Here is a 22,698-nt window from a genome sequence, read left to right on the forward strand (position 1 = left end):
CGATAAATATTCATGGCGGAAAGTGCAAGGACTTCTCGATTCCTTTAACACCCTGCCTCCGTAAATCTCGCTGACACGCGAGAACCGCTATCCGCGGGATACGATGATGATTCACGAGAGCTCCTGTCCGTTATATAAATTCCCGCGGACGCGCGCAGGTGAAAAGCGTAAATCGAACAGGGAATCTAAATACCAGGAAACGGACGTACGTACTTTCCCGTTAGTTGTGTGCCTTTTATCGTGGTTCCCGGCAATTCTCTTCTTACTTGGAAAACGATACTACGTCCGAGCCCGGGGTATCGTCGCGCGGGATACTCGATCGATGCACGTTCGACGTTCCGTCACGGAACCAGCGAGATAACTCGTCTTACCCGGACACTTTTCTCACGATTCGCCACTGAACGGTAGTTTGAATGAAAAGAAGACTCACGGACGATCCACTTGTCTGTTCCTCCCCTTTCGTTGGGTTCTCGAGAGGCACACGCGTATCCCGCGAAACAGGATCGAAAAATCACCGTTTCGATTACGAGTTCTCGCGTTTTAGCAGCTTCGTTTCACCGAGACGAGGCCATAACGCGAAACCAGTTCGCGGGGGCTGTCCGCTCGCTGCACTTGGGACGACGATGAACAAACGAGTAGCCTCGCGGGCCGCGTGACCGCAGATCTTTATATCGGTGGATCCTACTGGCCCTGCGCCAGTGTCCCACCTCTCTGACACACGCCGCGCGTGCACGACGCCGGCCACCGACGAGCGAGGCGTTCGAGAACCGTGCGTGGACCGAACTTTACGCCTAACGGAGATACAAGTCCGCGTGTTTATCGCGCGAAGGGACCACGATCGGCTCGTGTGTGTCGCGAGGCTCACCTACGACTGCCGTGCCAGACGATCACGTTGTTCCGCTTTGCGCGCCTCTTTCACCCTTCCTTTTGCGTCCGATTCGAGCGCCTGTCCCTCTACTCCCACCATGAATTGGGCCCGCGGGAAGTCCAACGCGCCTCCGTCCTCCCCCGAACGCGCGTCGGATTTTTAACGAGGAATCTTTATCCAACAACTCTAAAAGTAACCGATATTCATGATGTTTGTTGAAAAGACCCAAAATTAGCAAGTACCCTTCATCGATGATTGGGACTTGACTAGGAGTTGGGCGTGTGGAGGTCGAGCCAAGTCAAGAAATCGATGAATCGAGGCCTAATTGTGTCGAATGATCACAAAACGGTTCGAAGGCCCGGGATATATCAAGTTTAAATCTGTCACTTGTAACAAATATGGTTCAAATTATGTCGTGTTTGGACTCATTTTAACCGGGAAGACCTTGCAATTACGATAGTAAGTGTGTCATACAAAAAATGAGCAAAAATTACCATCCAACTATCAGGTTCTAGCATTAGGTGTCCAGCTCTGCATAACGAGCATAGTGGGGGGAGTTCTTCTGCGCTTGAAAGGAACAGTAAAGTGGGGGTCCAGAATTGGCTCGCAAACCCTCAGTTCGCTACCCCTTTTGTAAGCAATAAGATGGCATTTAAAATTTTGCGACTGCTCCGACGCTGAATTCATCTTTCTCTTTCACTTACTGTCCTTCTGTATGTTTACCGCTGCCAACGAATTGTTAGACGTATAGAGTTTTGTATCTCTTGCACTATAAATGCGAAGATCAGTCCCGTGGTTTTCACATTTATCATCATCACATTTGCAATAGAAACAGTTTCATAAGATGTCGGAATTATGATGTATCTATATTCGTCTCTAATGAAAGACGGACGTTGCTATTACACACTTCATCTGGACTAATCTCGCGCTCCCATTTCCAACCGTTAATTTATGTGTCTGCCAATTGAGCTGTCCAAACTAGTTAGAACCTTTTCCAAACTAAGCCTAATGTTCGAGAAAATGACTGCCGCTGACGAACGAAAGAAACTGGCCCGCGAAAGCCAGTAGTATCTCATTCCGGATAATTTGAGCTAACGATTTTGCACTGACATGCTTTTTTTAGTATCCTCCGTGCGGTTGAAGATTGAATCATTATTACACGGATTAGATCCGACCATTTCGAGCAATAGGCGTGGCAGAACCACTCTGTTTTACGAATTGTTAGGATTTAGAAAGTTCTATACTTCGCGATCATCTGGATAGAAACGTAAATCGATTCTAAGTTGCTTATTCAACTCTAGAAAATTAATATACCTAAATAGCTCGCTTGCATCGTCTGGTAAACTAGTAAACGAAGGCTAAAAATGATGAATATTTGAATAGATATGATTTTTATAAGAAACGGGTCTCCTATTGAGCAACTTGCGAGCCTTAACGAAGTCTCAGTTTCTTGGTCAGAAAAAGTCCGGTAATTGCTACGAGCTAATACGCCTAACCGACGGTTGCTAATTGATGTTTGCGGTCGTGGAAATTATGTAATTCAGTGCGAGCTCACGCGCTTCCAGTTATTTTGATGGGAATGCAACCGATGTAACGCCGGGACGGAAACGGAGGTGGAAAAACCTGCTTCTTACCGATGAATGGTGACCGTATGAAAAAGGTATTCGCAACAGGTCTTCTCGATGTACCCGCACTTGGTTCGTAGCTTCTGGAAGATTTTTAACCGTGATTCGCAGGAAATAATCTCGTTACCACGTTCCACGCTTGACACATTCCCCTTTTTACTCGCTCCATTTACGTAAAGTCTCGCTCGCCTTAGTTAGCCGTGCGTTGTTTCGTCGAGTGTCGCTGAATGTCTCAATCGATTTCAGGACCGTAAAATCGTTGAACACCGTCCGCGCTTAGGCTTATTAGGCGGCTGACAACTTATCGTGTCAGCGTGTCCAGCTCGAAACGCAGTAATGAGCACGGAAACAGAAACGTCGCTGCTGTGAACAATCCTGCCACTCAAGAATCTCATCGCGCGAACGCGAACGCGAAACAAGCGTTATAATTGACGCGACTTCTGATTTCAGTTAATAATACCCGAGACATTTTACGTATTGCTTTTTTGCTCGGTTTTTTGCTTATGGGAGAGCCCGATGATCGCGAGAACGAGATGTCGACGCGTGGATAAGCTTCTGACACCGCAAAAATTAATGCGCATCCATTTTTACACCTTGGAAAGTAGTTTCAGGGAAGGGTGGGTCGATGATGGATTGAGATAGCTAACGTTTCGGAAGGTACATAAAAGTATTAAATATAACAAAGTGGTTGGCAATGATTGAACGTCTTAAAAGACGACGGAATAAAGTGGAGCAGAGTTCTTGTCAAATTATTCGCTTCTCGGTGGAATCAAGGACTACGCGTTAGAAATTTCAGATATTTCGTTTCGTAATCGCTAATAAAACGTAACGAAATCCACAATTTTTCGCTACGTTGACAGATCGCTAAAAATTTTGTGTATATTGCACGGCAGAACGAACTCCACGGACGGCACACGCATAAATATCCGTGCACGCATAAAAGAGCGCGCAAAAATGTTTGGCGATGCCGGTCACGTGCCATAAACACGAACGTGCACGGAAGTTTGGCCCACTTGTCGTCTCACCGTTCACGAAATTTTCTTCGTCACCGTTGATAACCATCGTTACGATCGTAACAAATAAATTTATCGAGTTTTGTCCCCTGTTTATCGCACCAGTTACGAATCTCTGGGAATACTGGCGTATTTTTAATACTTCACGCACCGTTCTACGAAGCATGATGCTTAAAACACCGAGTCAGAGTGTGATATTGTCTTTATTTTTGTGGAAAGTGTCTTACGTGTTCTATAATTTCAACACAACCAGCCTTAACGAACGATTCCCATATCTTGTGGAATATCCACGCGTGAATTTTAATAATTAGAATGATATTTATCGACTGGTTGCTAGCGTAAAAGTTATGCTGGTACGAACCAGACAATGTTGGTGTAAGGTCGATTTTTTTCGCATTTTATCGGACTCTGTATCTTTCCGAACTCTTGAGTGTCTCGTATATCATTCTGCATGTCCTGCCAAAATAGGAGTCAGCCGGTTGAATATTTTTCTCGATTCAGCTCAGCTCTATTCGCGGATCTCGATGCATCATTAACGATCTCCGGCTTATCGTACGACCATATTTGGACGAATGAACCGCATCCGGTGGATTCCTGGCGATTCGATCTCTAGATTCCAACCATAATGTCTCGTGTCGATCGATGTCGACTACTATGGTCGCACAATCGGGAATCTACAGTTTTAGGTAGCTCGTACGCTTCGTGAAAACGTGAGATTTAATATTTGTCACGTTTAATTTCACTGCATTATTCGATAGGCCGGCGGTGACTATGGTTGCAGTAATCCTGCAGCCCCGGATTCTTGTCCAGTCACGACACATTTTTTTCTGCTATTTTCTGTACGAATCTCTGCATCGACGCGTCCGTATTCTCGGTCTCTGACGCCACCGTCGGATGCTGTGACGATCCGTCGCCGTGACGCACGTCCTGAACTAGCTGCAACGATGAGACGGTATTATTTTTAAGGCTCGATCGTTCATTCACGTTTTTCCCGGGAACATCCTGAGTCAGCAATCACCGACGTCCTGGAAAAAAGTTCGTTCGATGTGAAAAGACACCAAACTTTGTCAATATTTAGACCATTTTAATCTTGTACAGTTTGGAAAATGGGTCATCTTGCGTATCAATTATTTTTAGTACCAGATTATAATTCACAAGGTGGAGTCAGCAGTATTGATTCGGCCTAACGCTAATCACCGGTGAATACTCGTGTTTGTTTCAAATGACTGTATAGCAGGTGAGTCATCGGAAGAGATTCCTCGAGTTGCCTCTGGCAAGGTCGACGATGACCATGGCCTTCGGTGCTACCGATCTTTAGGCGCCATGCAGACACTGGCGAAATGGTTTCGAGTGTTTCCTTTTTCTTTTCCAGACGTAGCTGAACGTGCAGAACGAGAAACGATCTTTCAGTCGATTCTATGAATAATTACGATAGACAGGAGAGCACTTAAGTCGTTAAATCGAATGGCTTGTGTTTAGTTTCTGTCCGAACGGAAACGAGTAAAATTATTTATCGATCCTTACTCTGGAAACGTTAGGCCGCGTGCAGTTTGTCTAGGGAAAATAGTAACGACGAAGTTTCATTAACAAGTTAATAAATTTGGCAGCAACTTTTTTGAAGAGCGTATTTGAATACGTAATTTCGATGAAATTGTTGCTTTGCACATTTCGTGCTTGCTATGATAAGAAGATTAGATTATGACCCAGAAACTCGAAACGAGGAAGAACTAGGGAAGTGCATAACGCGTATAGTGTTGTAGATCTTTATAGAAAGTCCAAGACTCTAGGAGCTACATAGGAAATATGATTGAACATCGAAATGATAATTCGAATTTAATGACAGCGAAGAAACATTACGGGACTGTTATTCCGTCATTACATGACATTTTTCAACACTAACGACTGGCCTATTATGTCAACGGTAGATTTCAATCCTGCGAACGTCCATTGTAGCCATCTGGAATCACGCTCAAAAGTCATTCAGCCATCTGCATGTAACAAAGATGCATCTATTTTAGTTCTTTTCAGCACGCCTGCAAAATTAATTAATATCTGTCGCATAAATAAGGAAACTTAAGAATAACAAAACACAGGCAGTTTTAAGGGAATCATTAAATATCAAATAGCAATTTTGTTTTCCATCTTTGACATGAATTGATAAATTATAAATTCTTCGTATTACTCATAAGTCTTCCTTATTCTTACATAATTCGAGCTAATTATAGAAGATTCCTCTTACCATTCTATGCTTGTCGTTTCCTCATTAATTAATTTCGTAGATGCACTGAAGGGAAGTAGAATATTAACCGGAAACGTTTTTCTGTCTATTAAAAATTGCCCAAAATAATCGTATATATATATATATTTTTATAAAAGCTATTATTCTAATTATTATTTATACCTTAATTAATTCGCCAAATACTTGTAAACCACACTCCTCGACGTTGCTAAGATCGATATCAAGCTTTTCTAACTACGGTTAATTGGCCGCTGATGCGGATATCGTTATTCGCAAAATAGGAACTAATTTTCTTCCGAGAATAATACCGTCGTTTCCTGATTTTCTTCGTTCGTTTAAGTAACTAGGGGCGAAACTGAAGAAATTTTCTCGGCTATAATTCCATGGGAAACGAGCATCCATCTTCGTTAACGTTACAATTATCTCGGTAAGGCAATCTTCTGTTCCAGAATAGTAATTGCGAACTACCTCTACCGATGGAATAGTATAATAGCAAAGACTATCGATGTGTAGTTTTCGGAAGAAACCTCGAGAAATTATTAAGTTCGCGATATTAATATTTGGACTCTTCGTTACTCGAGTACTTCTTCCCCACGGTTATGCGTGTATTGCCTATTGTCGTTGGATTCGCGCCGCCACAAACGCGTATTTTTCCCGCAATTTTGCGCAAAAGCGAGAATGCAGTTTCTCGCGTTATCACGGCCATCTTGGGAACCGGGCCGAGTTGATTAATTTCAAGATCACGGCGAGGAGTTTGTTCTTTACCACCGTGCGATGTCACGGTCTCTATGGGGAAACTCAGCTTTGTAACGTCTGTAAATAAGGAATCTTTTGCATAGGTAATTAGCGAGCAAAACGTCTCGACGTCGTTTTGTATTTAAAATTAAAATTTCTGTAAATTATCAGGAAGATAGACACATAATTTGAACCTTACGTTCCATTCTTGTTTATTCTTTGGAACTGTAATAGCATTAGTAATTCTATTCCTTCAAGCTCATTGTAATACAGTTGTAATTATGCGAACCATTTGTCGGCGAATTTAGTTGCTTTCCCTCAAACCTGGTGATTTCAACGCTGACATAGGCGAGCTGACTCTCGTAAAGGTGTTGTTTTAACTGAATTCTTATTCAGATATAATTTAAGCAGGAAACGCAACTTCTTCCTAGTTGATATATTTTGTATTTTCAAAAGCGTAGCGTATTTAATACGCGAAAATGCATCGAAGAAATGCGTTTTTAGGTCGGTGGAATCGAAATCTTCCACGCGGAGGATGCAAATTAAATGCGAAATCTCTCGAGCGGTACTTGCGCAAGTATAGGTCTCTTAAGATGATTGTCGGTAGTTGAATAGTAAGTACAAAATTTATGGTTCGTTAGTCTGCAATTAGAACCAATCCATCTAACTTGGTTCTAATCGAGTCAGCAACAATAGACGGCACGAAAGCGCAATGAGAGCCCACTGTCTCCGTTCGATCTAGTAGTTCTTTTCTTCGACGCATAAATTACGACCGAAGATTTTTATGTGACGCTTGGAATGTCTCCGGTCACGGTAAATAAATCTCACGAAACCCACGACGATCAACCGAATCGAAATGCAGCTCGTAAAAACGGAAAGTTCAGAATGCGACTTGGACGCGAAAAAAGCAGATTACACGTAAACAAGAATCTACGAAAATAGATTCATAGTATTTGTCAGAACGTGTTAATGCAAATTCCAGAATTCTTATGTAAAACAGGGAACGTGAAACAGATTGCGGCAGGTTACGCGTTTCGTTTGATCAGAAATTACGAGGAACGTGCTGCTTCTAATTACGACACACGATTAAACATCGAATGCACACAAGTACAAATTCCCTCTATTATTCGCGATTTTAAAAGTAAAATTATTACAGTAGATTGTAGTAAATTATTAAGTTGCTACATCTTAATCGACTGCGTTTCTTCTACTGCTTCCGATATCGGCCGCTGTCACGTGTACGTGATTCGAACCAACGAGGTTCTATTAATTTCATTACTGCGAATAAGCAGACGAGTTTTATCCGGGAATCTGAGGCGATTTAATAATTTCCTTTTGGGATTGAAGAAGACACCGACATCGTCATTGTGCTCGATTTGAGAGAGCGCTGCTTGCGATTCATCGACATTGTTGTTGGAACTTTCCTGCGACCGATTTTCCCTTTCGCTCGCGGAATTAGAAATTCGACTTAAACGCGGCCGCTCTTGTTCCGCGCCTCATTATGAATTCTGGCGGCGCTTTTGTCTGTATTCTTACACGTACAATGACCTTCTGCAGGGAGACGAGTTACCTAGCGAAAGTGTCATTGGCTCGTCGTTGCATATTACCAGGTACATCCGTCGCTTTCGCCCGTGATTTCTTCAGGACTCCGAGCGTCCCTTTCTTTTTGGCGTTTTCCGCGGTTGGCGACTCTCGAACCGTAATACAGAGTGCTCCGTGACGGAAATCGAGAATAACGAAATTGCGTGGGAGGTTTTCGAGAAAATTACATTTAAATATGCGACCGAAGGATACATTAATCTTAGTAAATTGCTTTGAAACGATACTTTATTGAAGAGTGATTCGGTACAATGCACCGTGAAGAATTTCTGAGCAAGAACGAGAACCGACCCGGGAAAGAGGATATGCATACAATTGCCATCTATCAGAAAAACATAACTGAGACAATAGAATGAGGAGAATCCTCTGTTCGCGAATTCTGATCGCATTTTGTTTACTTTTATGCCTCCTTTGTTAGTCAGCCATTGTACATTGTCACAATGAGGTCCAAAAGGGTTAACTCGGTGTAAAGTAAGCGCAACTCCCATGCAGGAGGAAGAAACGTTCGTGACATCCATGACAAAGTGAATATATAGAAAGACAATGGTTAGAAAAGCCTTTGAAGATGATCTAGAGAAATTCAGAATACTATGAAAATGATGAAAAACGCATTTCCAAGAGTCCGTATGATGTTATATTTCCTAAAGTACTACCCAATCGATGTTTCAAGCTAAATACTAGTCACCTGTCGGCATATTGAAAACACTGTATCTCGTAAAGGCAAACGATTCTGTTTTCAGTCGTAAACTAATTGAATTTATACGAATTCTGTTCTGCGCGAGAAAAATGACGTCTCGGTATGTCGGAACGTACGTCATCGTTCGAATCGATCCGTAAACGGAGAATAAAAAAAGAAATCGCGGTTATTGACGATCGTATCGTTAAAAATCTCCGTATTCGCGCATTCCGTATTCTCGGAATTTGCCTATTCGCGGTCAGGCATTTCTGCTCGAAAAAAAAATCGCCGTTTGCTCGAATAAGTTTCAGTTTTAATCGCAAGTGTGCACACAGACGTTTTTAATCATCCTTGGACCGTCTACATCGATTTTGTTTATAGCGAGGATATTGAAAATAGTCGTGCATTCTCGTCGAGATTGTAATGCACATTAAGCCACGGGCAATAAGCATTAATATTCAGGCGCTGTTTCGTCATTCAATTTCTCGTATTCGCGTTCTTTGTAGCGAAAATATCTAGGAAACAGTTACGTGGCGGTAATTCATGGAGGGAGTCATGAATACGGTGATTACATTAACCTGAACAGTTCACTTGTTTTACAAAACGTTTTCGTGGGGGCCTTCGGGTAGAAACCTCGACTCTGGCCACTGTTAAAAAATTGTACGCTGGCAATAAATTACGCATTTAATTTGAAGTTCTGTAATAAGTCTCCTTACGGTGCACCATTACTCTTGTACACTGTTCCTAACAAATCGATCCAGTCGAAGTTCAACATAAATTTTATCAGAAAGTATTACGCTATCGTAAAGAGTAAGAAAGGACAGCCCCGAGTTAAGGGAAACGTGATAGAATGAGTAAGTAGAATGTGTCGCATAATTCTTTCTCGGTGGCGGTTTCTCTCTGCGAAGCAAGCAATTAGTTTATCCCCTGATTATCCGTGGAAAAATTTAAACGTAAACTGCTTTCTAAATCAAAAGTATGCGACTTGTGACTCTTTCACTGACCCGCATGTGGGTCAGGGGACATATAAGTGACGAGGAAACTACGAACGCATGCAAAAATATTTTTTAAATTATCCCCAGCGCCAAGATGGCTGTACCTTCGAGTTACACTCTGTACAGTTCGTACTTGGCTCGTTCTTGTTTGCGTCCAGGCTCGTTACGGCGCAATAAAGACGGAAAAATAAAATAAAAAGGAAAGAGGGGGACGAGCACGGCTCGTTGAAGAGCATCCTTTCGATTGAATTTCAAGAAGACGCGTTGATGCGCTTCGGGGGCAGAGATCACGACCTTGTCGCGAATGAATCCGGGATTCGATCACGTTCGCCTTGCCGGGCGCGAGGGGCCCAGCTCGAAACTCGCCTTTTCTTTTCGTGCGTCGATCACGAGGGGCCCCGCCATGGGAAGTTAACATTCCGGTGGCGTCGCGCGAGTCGAGCTCTAATGTAAGGCCTTTCCAGCAGATACGGCCACGAACGTGCGGTACATGGTCCCTTTCTTATTTCTCCTATGAGCCACGCCTAGCACTTGCCCCCCGTGAAACCGTTTGCACACCCTTCACCGTGCACAGCACCGCGACCAGCTACGGAAACGTAGGCGAGTCTCTTCGGGAACGATATATCGCTGCCGATGATATCGCGCGAGTTATCGGCCAACCACGGTGTCCGAACAAAGGAATACAGATCTCCACGCTTTCGCGATCGATGATATACCGATCTTTCGCCGAACCAAAACTGCACCGAGTAACTCCGATATTCCAACACCTTCGCCATTTCCGCTTCGGCGCTAGGGAATTTTCTCGGTAGCGAAGGAGATCGATGGGATTTTTTATTTGCATTTTATACCACGTGGATTTGACAGATGACAAGTCCCAATTCTTGTCTCCCAAACCACTGTGTTCAGGGGGTTAAATATCAGGGCGAGGTGTTAATAATAAGAGCGATAGAGCTTGGCGGAATTCATCTATCGTTGGACGAAGGGAGGAAAGGTCGCGGCGCCGTTATTGTTCCTATTTGCAAAATCTGACGTAACGCGCGAACGGGGTCAAAGCATCGGGATCATTCTTCGTTCGAAATCTATTTTCCACCGTGCGCGTTATGAAACGAGAGCAGAGAGAATCAGTGAGAATCGAAGACGAAAGGTGAACAGATTCAGCCTCGATTTGCGTCATAGACCGAAAGGGGATCGGCTTAGGGGGAATCGGAATAAATCGATTTGCTCCGAACGTTGCAAAAATGGCGCATAGAAAGAATCGTGTCTGTTTTCAGCTAAACTTCCAAGGATTTCCCAGTGCCAGGCGAGGTCGATTTTTTAAAACTCGACTGGTGCAAATACCTATAAATACGAACGATTGTCTGTCCACGTCACGCCATAGAAATAGAAATTACGAATATCCAGATATTTGGACCGTGCCCAAATATTAAAGAACAATACCGTAAAACAGATTCGTACGGGTATTCGAATAGAAAATAAATTAGAGCACAGATCCTAACCCTTCCTCCGAGTATTTCACACGTAACAAAAAGCGTTGGACGTTTAAAAATTCGACGTCGACGGCCTGGGCTCGTCCGGCTGACAATACATTCGTCACTCGGGGTTCTCTATTCGTCGACTCATACACGCCATTACGGTCACGATACTCTTCGAATGTGTAATTTACTACTTCACCGCGAATACCGGTCGTGTTCTTCGATCTGCATACAATGACTTATCGAGATAGGAACATTGTCACAATTATTATCGCGACGCGTGGATCGGTACCGATTTTTAAATATTTCGCGCCGACATCGGCGATTATATGCTTTTTGCAACTGGATGGATACACGTACCGCGATGGAATTTAACCTTTCCCCTCGCTGGTAGTTGGAATTGTTAAAAATGAAATTTTTCCTGTCGCTGGCACTTTGGAGGCTGTACTTTCCGCGCGAAATAAATCCATTGGTGCTCGCATACCGATTGCAGGGATTTTTAACACTTAGACGGCCGCGGGTTTCACGCTCGATTACCGTGCAGGGGATCCTGAAACAGCTAATCGATCGACCGTGAGTGGGCTCTTCCGTGAAATTAATTCTCTAAACGGTGGTTAACATTTCTAACCGCAGGGAAAAATGTTTCACCTGTGAATTAGTTGGCCTCTCCGCCCCCCCGTGAAACGATCGTTCCAGCGCCACGAATGTTGAACGAATTTTAATACCCAGATCTCTCACGGTAATTCGCGTGATCTTTGTCTCTGGACAGTTCCGTTAGAATCGATCGGGGGTTCTCCGTAACTCATGAATACCCACGATCGCGGGGGAATTGGTATACGTAAATGGGTAGGAGTGCACTGTTGCTTCTTACGTAACATACAACCTTATAAACACGGCCTCTGCAATTACTCACGGTCGGGCTGGCCGATTGAAGAAGCAGCAGCAGCACGCTTCTCTAACAACTCAATAAAGCCGCGACATTGAATAACGTTAATACGAATCGCGGCCGATCCGCGAGTTCTCTTGGCCTCGCGATTACGAGGAACGCGACGACGTCAACGATGTATGATGATCCTCGAAACGATCAAAGGATGATTCACGCCACGTGAATTCCGCGTCCGATAGTTCTCTTTCGAAACGATTGGCACAGTGATTTAGCCATTGTCGCTATTTTTCCGTCGAGGAAAGAAGCGACGAACAAAAGAGGACCCGATGACCTCGGCTCCTCGTGAATTTCCTTCGTGTATCGCTTGGGATCCTTCAAGATTAAGTAAACGTTAGATATCCGATAATTAACGGATCGTGAGACAATTATATACGAAGTATCTAAACGGCGTGTATTCTTTGTTAATATATTTAATTTCCGATTGTGTGTACTCGGGCACTGAGATTCTCACGCGCTGAAACAATCGTTCGATCTATCTTCGTCCGTCGAGTGGAAGTCGACAGAACCATATTTATCGACGAAGAAAAGAATACGATTAGTTACATCACGAGACTCGTACTAATCTTTGCAAGCGATAATGAAAAATCGAATTTCCCCCAAAATGCCCAGATGGCGAGTGAAAGCGAATGAGATTGTTCGATCCGATCTGTTAAGGAGTTTGAAAAGAAACGTGAAACGACCTACTGTTCCACGATTAGTCACTGTTGTCCTGATAAGCGTGTTAAATATTGGAGTATTCTCGTGATCTAAGTAGGACACATTATTATGTAACTTACACGATGCAAATCTAAGTTTTATCTCTAACGTCATTTCATACTGATAGCACATACAGAACCAAACAATAGAAGCATACTCTGAACGAAGTATAAGGTTTCATATTTTTAACAATGATCCTTTGATGCATGAAACAGGTGTCCAAACAGTTACGCAACTTTTCAGTCCGTTGCATCTGTCGAAATGGAACCTTTAGAATAAAAGTTGGTACGAATTTATATCGATTTGAATCGATGCATGATAAAAGTGACGTGTCGCAACGATGCACCGTTCCTCTGGAAAAATGATCGGTTACGAAATAAAATGGAAGCGATCGGGGGCGGTTTGTGGCGCTGCAAGAACGATCATAGGCGACGCAGGCTTTTCTCGTGATTACCGTCATTTCTATGCTGGAGTATTATCGTCGCCATGCGTTACGGCATCCGCGTAATCATAGAACTCGCGTTTGTGTAATCGACAGTTCCTGTATCCTCCATTAACGTGCAACGTCTCGTGCTGTTGTCATTGCGTTTCCGAGTACCATTTATCAAAGAATGCATACGGAGACGTTCAATGTTGTTTCTGAGTCGGTATTGTGTAATCTGGAGAATGTCGATATATACAGTTACCACAAGTATTAGAGGAACAGGAACATTATTAGCTTTTCTTTGGATCGATACGTACTTTTCATTAAATATACGCGTAACGTTCATTCGTTAATTCAGTTGACATAATTCTTTCTTGTCGAGATATGTTTAATTGCCAATGGAGTTATTCGATAATTTTTTAATTGGAGGTACAGCTAGTACATCGTTGCGTAATTCGAACAAGTTTATTGTTGAGCATCGTTCCTTTCTCTTATATTAGTTTTGTGTAATCCATAGCTGCTGTATTGTCTTGTAACATGCAATGTACCATGTCTTTATCGTTAAATCTCTAAGTGTTAACATTATTGAAAATACAGGAAGTAACGAATGAACGTTAGAATTCCTGTGGAACAATAATCCATAACTCGAGCAGTTTCATTGTTAGATTTCGCTGTCTGATATTTCGTCGTTATCGAAGAACGATCTATTTTGTTATTATTAGGGCGTTTCAGAAAATATAGCACATTTCTAAACCTACATTTATTAGGTGATAACTACCGCAAAAGCCGCGTTCCGTTTGTTGACCGTACGCGCGTTCTTGAACTTCCGCTTGTTGCAGCAACCGAACTTGAGGACGCAACGAGAGTCGCTAATCATTGCACGCTGATGTAATTGCGCAAGTTTCTTGCGTAACTCAAAATTGAACTTTTTTTTTACGCAATAAAAATATTTTAAATTCCTTGTCGCGCAAGAAATTCTGCGCGAACGTTAACCCTCCTATTGGTAGGGCGAAATGTTCGTTATGCAATGATAGGGGTGAGATTAACATGATTCCGATCGTGAAAGTGGAACGTACACTGTATTTGTTGTACAGGGTGGTCCGATAATGCATTCACAGTTTTCCCCGCTGTCGCGGACAAGAGACGTTCCATACGATCAAAAGAAATGGACCACCCAGTGTATTATTTTGCCAATTATCGTGCTCAACAAGCCGAAGAAAAGGAAAACATCGTTGCATCATGTCGTCGATGTGCACGCGCAAGGGCGCAAGAAATTGAATGAAGTAGCTAGTCTTTCTATTGCGAAAAATTGATTATTTATTGCCACGTTGTTTGTTATTCCGTCATCTAATAGCATTGTCACTGAAGTTACTCGATAATTACCGTTCGAACAGCAATTTACCATCGATCTACGCGTGGTTTCCCAGACGGAGAATGTAATATCGATTTACGATCCCGGAATCGTTACTATCTCGCGAATGATTCATCGATCTTACGACGCGGGGGAACGTTGAAAAAGAAAATATTTTGAAGATCATCGCAGGCACGCGTTTGCAACAGCTCCGCTTCGTTAAATCGAAATGCCAGCTGTTTTCCTTCGCGCTAATGACAGGATCAATGATACGATCGTTTAACACTGATCGATTCCTAAGTATTGCATTGATGTATGCAACAGGCGTCGAAATGAATAGTCATCGGTATTAGCGAGAATTAATGAAAGAATACAGTGTTAATAGCTACCGTCACAAATGTTCGTATGAAATTCCCAATCTGTGGGCTATTATTTCTATTCTATGCAAATTAAATTTTGCAAATGAAAGCATCGTTTCTGCATTTTCATTTCTAGCTGCTCCATCTGTCTGTTTTCTCATCTAATGGGCTTTTTTACATCTACCGGCCTTGCCGCCCCCGTAATTTGCACTACTTCGCAGCTTCTTACCTAACCGCAATTATTTCACCCGGTGAATCTGAATTCGTGGTATGCGCCGGATAAACGGTGCATTTTATGCAAAGCGTAACCTCGGCTCGGGAATCTTATTTTTAAAGCGCTGACTGGTCGGTCCGTTTATGCTACCTAAAGAAGAGAACAAAGGGAATGCGATCATAACGCATCGGACTGCCAGATTCATCGCTGTCCTTGTTTCTGAGCTTCGTCACTAAAGATGATTATACAGTGTTCCTTCGGCTGTCGAATCACTTTAGACGCGGATCCGTTACTTGAAACGTATGACAGTTACGAGAATTGTGGTGGAGAATTGATGTGAACGCCACTCTGGGTCAGGATTTCTTTAATAATTCTATCAACGTTTGCGTATCTGGAGCAAAAAATAATCATTTGATTGTTTCTTAAAAATCACTCAAGGATACTCTTTGTAAGTTCCTTGTAGACTACGGGCAACTCATTACTTAGGTACACAATGCTACATCGATCGACGTTTGTATGCATTAATAACGGAAACTGGGCGTAGTAAATGATTTCGTCGACTTCGAATAGGCCTGACCCAAGCCATTAATTGCAAACAGCGCACAAATGACTCAATCCGTGAGAAGTTTACGTAGGTGCGTTTGAGACAAACATGTCGTTAATGCGCAATCATGCAATGAAAACTAACTGATCCTTCGGAGAATCAATACTCATAGTTCGAGTAAAAATCGACGAGATATTTCCTGCAAACGGATAACACCTTCGAAAATTTAATCGACGGACGTTCCTCTGTTACGAAACTCGCGGATCCCGCGTTGCATTCCGATGCAGACGGTTTTGAGTTTGTCGATGATCGATGGATTTCTATTCGGCCCGCGAATTTCACACGATTCCGGCAACGGTAGAAAGTGCACGTGCATTCGCGTGCACCGCGATTTCTCCCGGTATTCTTTTGATTTACATGCGAGCGATTGATCCTTAAATCCTTTGCTAGCGTTCTTAACATCCACAAGTTGATCAAAACGTCAGCTCCGGGACCTTTCTTTCCGAGTTTGCTTCAGCAAGTCCTACCCGGGACCAGAGCCTGATTTTTGAGCCAAATATGACCCATGAAGTCCACGAAAAAATGTTGGTGAACGTGTTAACGTCGGGTCAACGTGCATAATCGCCCGTCGTCGAGGGATGCAATTTGCATAAATGTTGCGTGCCACCGCCTGTTGCTCCACATTCCCGAGCACGCTCGTAATACGCACAAGGTCCCCCTTTGTCAAGGATGAAAAATTCTTCGCCGGTAGTCGCATACCGGCCCCTAATTGGCAACAATATTTTCCCGAGGTGGAGAAACTGCAAGCGGGCGACCAATTAAAACCGCCGCGGTCTATCAATGGGAAAACCTTTAACGAGCTACATTTATCGAATTACTCCTTCCACTCTGCAGAGAAGTGCGACAGTCATTCGGATAGACGCAGCGAACGTATCACTAGCGATGGGAATGATACAGAATCAACATAGATTTATTTAACAATAAATAAATGGGCATCTGTAACACTAGGATGGCCAACGAATTACGCTGATGGCGTCTTTCACTTTTCTATCTACGATCCTGTGTCATAAATTGCAAACTCCGTGATTGTCCAAATTTTAATTACATTCTAGCATGTATCGGTTTCAATCCCATCGCTAGGTATCGTTTGTTGTACGAGAATAATGGCGCAGACTGATGCAGAGACGTGTTACACGATACCTGTCCACTTGGTCAGACTTTATCGTGGCGGGACCCATTGTGTGGGAAATAGTCGTTCGGCCCATTTTCTTCGAGCACAATTACTTTAGAGCTCGGTTCATTGTTGTTGCCGTATAATGGTGTTTTTTTCTTGAGGTTTAATTAATGGTACGGTTACATGTTAGCGGATCACATACGCGTGGATTAATTCGTTTCGATCGGTTCGACTGAATGAGATATCGTGCGTAGGCTGTGCCAAAAGTTACGTTGAATTTTTTCTTATAATTTCTACCGTGTTTATATAAGATTTAAGTTGTGTAACTAAATATAATTATGTTATAACATATTAAGAGTTATGCATAGAAATCGAGCACGATTGTCAGTTTATAGAAAAAAGAAATCGTCCGAGGAATGGAGCATAGATATCGCAGCAATTTCCACGCCATTCACGAATTTTACGGAGCATGGAACCAGTCTCTACCGCGTTCTAATAACGCATTGACTGTTTCTTACATAATTGGAAAGCGCGCGAGATTTTCGTGTTATAAAACTGCATTAATGGGGCGGCAATTAAAACGTTGATGCTCACTGAACAAGTTAAGTGTCGAGGAATTAGCGCAATAAATTCGAACAATCTTAGCGATGAATCGTTGAACAATCGCAGCGATCGATCTCGTTACTTGCGAATCTTCTTCTAAAAAGAAGTTAAAATATTAAGTCTCGTCGTTATTGAATGCCAATTTTAATCCAAAATTTATTTCATCAATAACGATAATTAAACAGTAATTAAACTCAGTTTCGTTATTTAGATTGTAAAACAGTTTTATCCGTTAAATTTTGTCCTTTCACCGTGCCTGTTGCAGTTCTTTTACGTTCATTTTGTCTTATTATTTTCGTGTGATGAATGAGAGTCGTTAAATAAGAAATACATACATTTCAATACGTATTTCATATTATTCATTCGTATTTACGATCATTTAAATAAGCATTCGCCTAAATACATAATTGTTTAAGTGCTGGTTGTGCGTTTTCTATGTTACACCATTATGCGTTTAAGTTTGTTTAAGATGTTGCAAACTAATTACACGTTTTTCTTTTAAACAGAGGTCGTAATACGCTAATTGTTCCAGTTTTTCCCGTCTTAGAAAGTAGTATCGGTTTTTGTATTTTTACAAGAAAAAAAAAGGTTATTAGTTTGAAAGGCATTTTAATTTTAGGGTAGTGGAATCCTTTCCCTTGATAGACCGAAGCATTTTGGTTAAAAATTCGACTACCGAAAGCGAGAAAACGTACTAGATTTTTTCCTACAAACTTTAGAAACCCACCCGTACGATTAGGATCGATAGATCACGATCGAACCCGGCGAGTTACACTTTTTGCTCCTGTCACTGTCTCACGGTAGAGTCGAGGCTGCACGTGACCAAGGTGCACGCGTGACACGTGCACGCATGCCAGACCTACTGTAACAGCTGTCAGTGGGTCTGGCCACGACCAGAGGCGAGGAAAAGTTAGAAAAGGCTTTGCAAAACCGGCGGAATTGCTTTTGCCACCGGTCGGTGGTACATTGTTTGACCTTGGTCGACGCAGAGCGCCAGGTAAAAGTCTCGTATGTCGAAAGAGTCGCGGGGACAGTTATAGCGATCCCGTATTTACCGTGCCGCTATTAGAATGATACCGCGGAGCCTGGAATTTCAGAACGACGTACATTTTCTGCTATTAGAGACGATTTACGTAATTCAACAAAATTTACGTTATCAGTCGCTACCGTTCTTTTTGTTTGTCTTCGGTGCGCTCACTTTTTACATTGAGGAGCTAAATGTTTGTATTTGAATATAAATTGTTCGAGTCGAAATGCGTATACATAAATATCCTACATGAAATATGACTTTGGATCAAGTACCAATTTTAAGTAATCAGAGGACGTGTAAGGTAATATATTAACAAGTTTTTGTTATTAAGTTATAAAATTTACATAAATAACTGCCGCCGTGCGGTAAAGATTTGTTTTATCTTTTTGGTTGCAGAGAACTTGGCACCGTCCGAATTGAAGAAATTGAGAAACAAGCAAAGAAAGCAACGTAGAAAGGCTGAACTGGAACGACAACTGGCTGCTCAAGCTCAAGAAAAGAGGGAACAACACAATAAATCGCGGCAACAAGCCGATTCCGATTTGGAGCAACCCACGCTAGATGAACTTATACCGGAGAAATTGGAAAGGGTCAGTATACGTGTACACATGATCTATTTTCTACGATAACTAATAGAGATCGTCTATGAATCAATCCTGAAACAATTCGAACCGATTGGTTTTCAGGTCGAGGACCCCCTGGAACAGGCGATCAAGTTTTTACAACCGCTGCAGAAATTGGCAGCGAATAGAATAGAGACACATCTTATGGCGTTCGAGATCTACATTCGCAAAGGTATATAGAAATTTTAAACTCGCAAACACTGCGTACTTAGAGTTTTTAAATCTTATTTTCGTATAACGAACGCACGGCCTGAAAATAAAAGAACCATAATGACCCATTTCGTACGAGCAACCCAAAACCTAAACAGTTATAATCGTAGGGTACGTTTGTACATAAAACACAAACGAATTGGGGTGGTTTATATTGGACAGCACTGTAACAAAGAATTCAACCTGTCTTGGACGATATTAAAAATAGAAATTCTTTGTTGCAGGTCGCAAGTTGTTGATGTTAAAGTCGATAAAACGCGCACATGGGCTGGACCCGAACAATCCAGACCTTCACTCGTGTCTGGTACGCTTTATGTTGCACATTTCTCGCTCGCCGTTGGTAGGAGCGGTACGCGAAGTCGTGAAACGGCAAACCGCCGGGATATACAGGAGTTTAACGCCCATGCAATTGAACAGAGAATTCCTAAAGGCGAATCGAAATTCATTGCCGCATCTCCTTCAGGCCGCGAAGATGATGTACGTGATAGATCCAGCCGAGCATGCAAAAGCTCTATTCCTCGTGTTAAACTTTGATCTCGAATCGGTAACGTTGCAGGATTGCACGAAAGTGCTGGAATCGTTACGCAACGGCGAACTGGGATCATTCTTGCCCTCGTTGCTCGATGATTTCGTGGTGCGATGCCATAAACGTTTTCCGTACGCAACCGCGTTCCGACCGCCGGAAACAAAGGTGACGGCTAATCACCAAGAAAAAGAAAATTTCATCAAGAACTGATCCAGGCACGCGCTCGTCAGCGTCGCTGAATCTCTTTGTAGTTAGACGAGGCAATGAAAAAGGGAGTGCGGAGCGTTCTGAACTACGTTGAAAACGACAAACAAGGGAAACGAAAGCATAAAAGTCTCGTTACTTTTAAGAACGAATACGGGAATCGAGGAAAGGACATAGTGAAAGAAGTCACTGAAATTTGGCGGATTTAATTAACGATATAAACATGTATTATACACGAACCGTTCCTGGAAGGTTTCATGTAGTGTGAACAGTGCTGGGACAGTGCTGGCATAAACAATCTTAATAAATTATACAACATGATGAGACCGCGAACTACGCGCCACCGACGCGGTCCCGAATTTTAGGTGAACGAAGGAAAGGATGGCTAGTAGCTAAATATTAATTAACAATTGGAACAGAACGAATTAAACGTGCTCTATCGACGCTAGGAAAAATGGTCGACAAAGTGTGAAATGTTTAGTGAAGAAGGACGGGAAGGGGGTAGGTGGTGAAAAAGGGGACGGGGTGGGGTAGGGTGGGGGTGCAGTGTATAAAATATAATGACGTGCGAAACTAACACATTGGTACAAAATACAAGACTTGTATACATTCATACGCGCGCGCTCTATGAATATTTCTACTCGATGTTAAGATGTACTATTTACAGCGTTGTCTACATAAATACTCTACTGTGTAGAGTCTGGAAACTAGACGATCATCGAGCACCACGATATTGTACCACGCATGTTCGTTGCTACATTTTGAATAGACATTGTTCCAAGTCGTATACTACTAGTTCACTTCATTCGCAAAACTGTTTAAACTCAAAAGTGAACGTAACAGTCTAATTCGTTTTCCCTCTAGATACACATAAACACACACCCCATACATATTTTATTCCTGCGTTTAAGCCCAGGGTAATGATCTACGTTTGGATTGGAGCCCTGATATTCCATCGAGAGCAGTCAATACGTAAGTAGTGTCCATTTCGCGAAAGTCTCTTGTGAAAGTTACTATAGGAACAATAAAGTGCGTATTGTATACGCAAATTACCAAAGTATATCATAAATCGAAAACAATAAGTGTCGATAGCAAAACGAAAAAGAAAATGAAAATGATATCATGCATCTGTATGTCAACGGATTACGGAAATTTTAATAAAAGGTAATGTTGAAGTTTACCGGTATATAAGTCGAACCGATGTTATGATTACCTCATTTATTTTTGAAATACCGACGCATACTTATAAGTTGTGAATTTCCTTAAACAAACGAGAAAATTCCATAAGATGCAGATACTACAAATTAGTGATAATATTTGTACATATTTCAGCTATTACTTTAACAATATATATATATATATTGTGTGTATATATATATATATACACATACATATATATACTATATATATATATATATACATTCATATATATGTACACATTTCCTATCTTATTTAAGTCATAGAGTATAATTTTTGCGATTAGTTAATCTTACGCCAATGTTAAAACTTACTCAAAGTCAACTTAATGGTAATCATAAAAATATGGTAATTGCATCAAGTGGTGTTCATGGTAATGTATATTAAACATTTCGATTCACTTGTAAAGTAATGCATACGGGACAAAGATTTAACTACTCAAACAAAAATTAATCGATGGAATAATCTTCTATGAAAATACGATAAATGCAAACACTTTTCGAATAAATACCTTCTGTAAATGCATGGAATGTTTCTCAGGGCTATGCGAGTAAATATCGTAACATAAGCGATAATGTAGATGATTTACTCATTCACTTTACCATTAATCATTTAACTATTATACCACGCAAATGAAATATATTATGATCATCATACTTAACTTGTCGATAAACGAAGTGTCTTCTTGTGGCCAGCTTTCATTCGAAATTAATACACACATCAATATGTCATTTACATTACACCAAGTTTCGACCATGCATCTACCGAAGCGTTGATATTTTATTTTTCTTTTGATATATTTTTTACAATACGCTTATAACTGCGGCAAAGCTATTACGTTTGGAAAAGATGTACATATTAGTTGCTCCAATCTTTATCGGAGGTTATTACCTCAATATAAAAATTTCTATCTCTCTCGTAAATAATTATCAAAACTTTGAAAAATAAACAATGCTGATTACGGATGATATATCGATCTTTAAAAGGTTTAGTTGAGATTTGCCTTTAAGTCCTTGATTTGATCTAATAAATAAAAAATAAGCACGGTTGCCACCCAGATCCTCTTCCATCTCCTCATGTAAATGAATTCATCATATAGGGTTCGTATGAAGTTTTTTAACGTATACGATTAACTCCTAAGGTAATTTGTTATTCCAATTAAAGAGACTTAAAAAACGAACAAATTAATATTTATCGAACGAAGAATGTGATTATTTATTTCTTTAATCATTGTATTAGTATATTACTGCCATTTGCAATAAGCTGTTATCATATTTTCGGAAACTTCTACTAATACAACAAATCTTTTATTATAGTTTTAGCTGCACGAATAGTAACAATAGATAACTCATTCATATATTTAAACCAAACGTTC

At 41.6% G+C, this 22,698-nt stretch overlaps 2 protein-coding genes across 5 annotated transcripts in view; one reads left to right on the top strand and one right to left on the bottom strand.

The window, feature by feature from the left end:
* Positions 1-11,740, bottom strand: part of LOC143345508 (uncharacterized) — a 28,807-nt gene extending 17,067 nt beyond the window's left edge. Inside the window, exon 1 of one of the 3 annotated variants that reach the window (XM_076772736.1) lies at positions 11,583-11,740. The gene's annotated coding sequence lies outside the window, so the exon portion shown is untranslated. Of the gene's footprint in view, positions 1-213; positions 926-11,582 lie in introns of those variants that run through there. The other 2 variants (XM_076772717.1, XM_076772708.1) reach the window with 2 other exon arrangements.
* Positions 1-22,288, top strand: part of Naa15-16 (N-alpha-acetyltransferase 15/16) — a 44,223-nt gene extending 21,935 nt beyond the window's left edge. Inside the window, exons 9-12 of one of the 2 annotated variants that reach the window (XM_076772796.1) lie at positions 18,960-19,153; positions 19,250-19,358; positions 19,621-19,873; positions 19,953-22,288. In XM_076772796.1, the coding sequence (XP_076628911.1) occupies positions 18,960-19,153; positions 19,250-19,358; positions 19,621-19,873; positions 19,953-20,091 (695 nt within the window). In that variant the 3' untranslated portion in view covers positions 20,092-22,288. Of the gene's footprint in view, positions 1-18,959; positions 19,154-19,249; positions 19,359-19,620 lie in introns of both variants that reach the window. The other variant, XM_076772789.1, reaches the window with a different exon arrangement.
* Positions 22,289-22,698: the final 410 nt, after the last annotated feature.

Source organism: Colletes latitarsis, chromosome 1 (assembly GCF_051014445.1).
Source record: "Colletes latitarsis isolate SP2378_abdomen chromosome 1, iyColLati1, whole genome shotgun sequence".
NCBI lineage: Eukaryota > Metazoa > Arthropoda > Insecta > Hymenoptera > Colletidae > Colletes > Colletes latitarsis.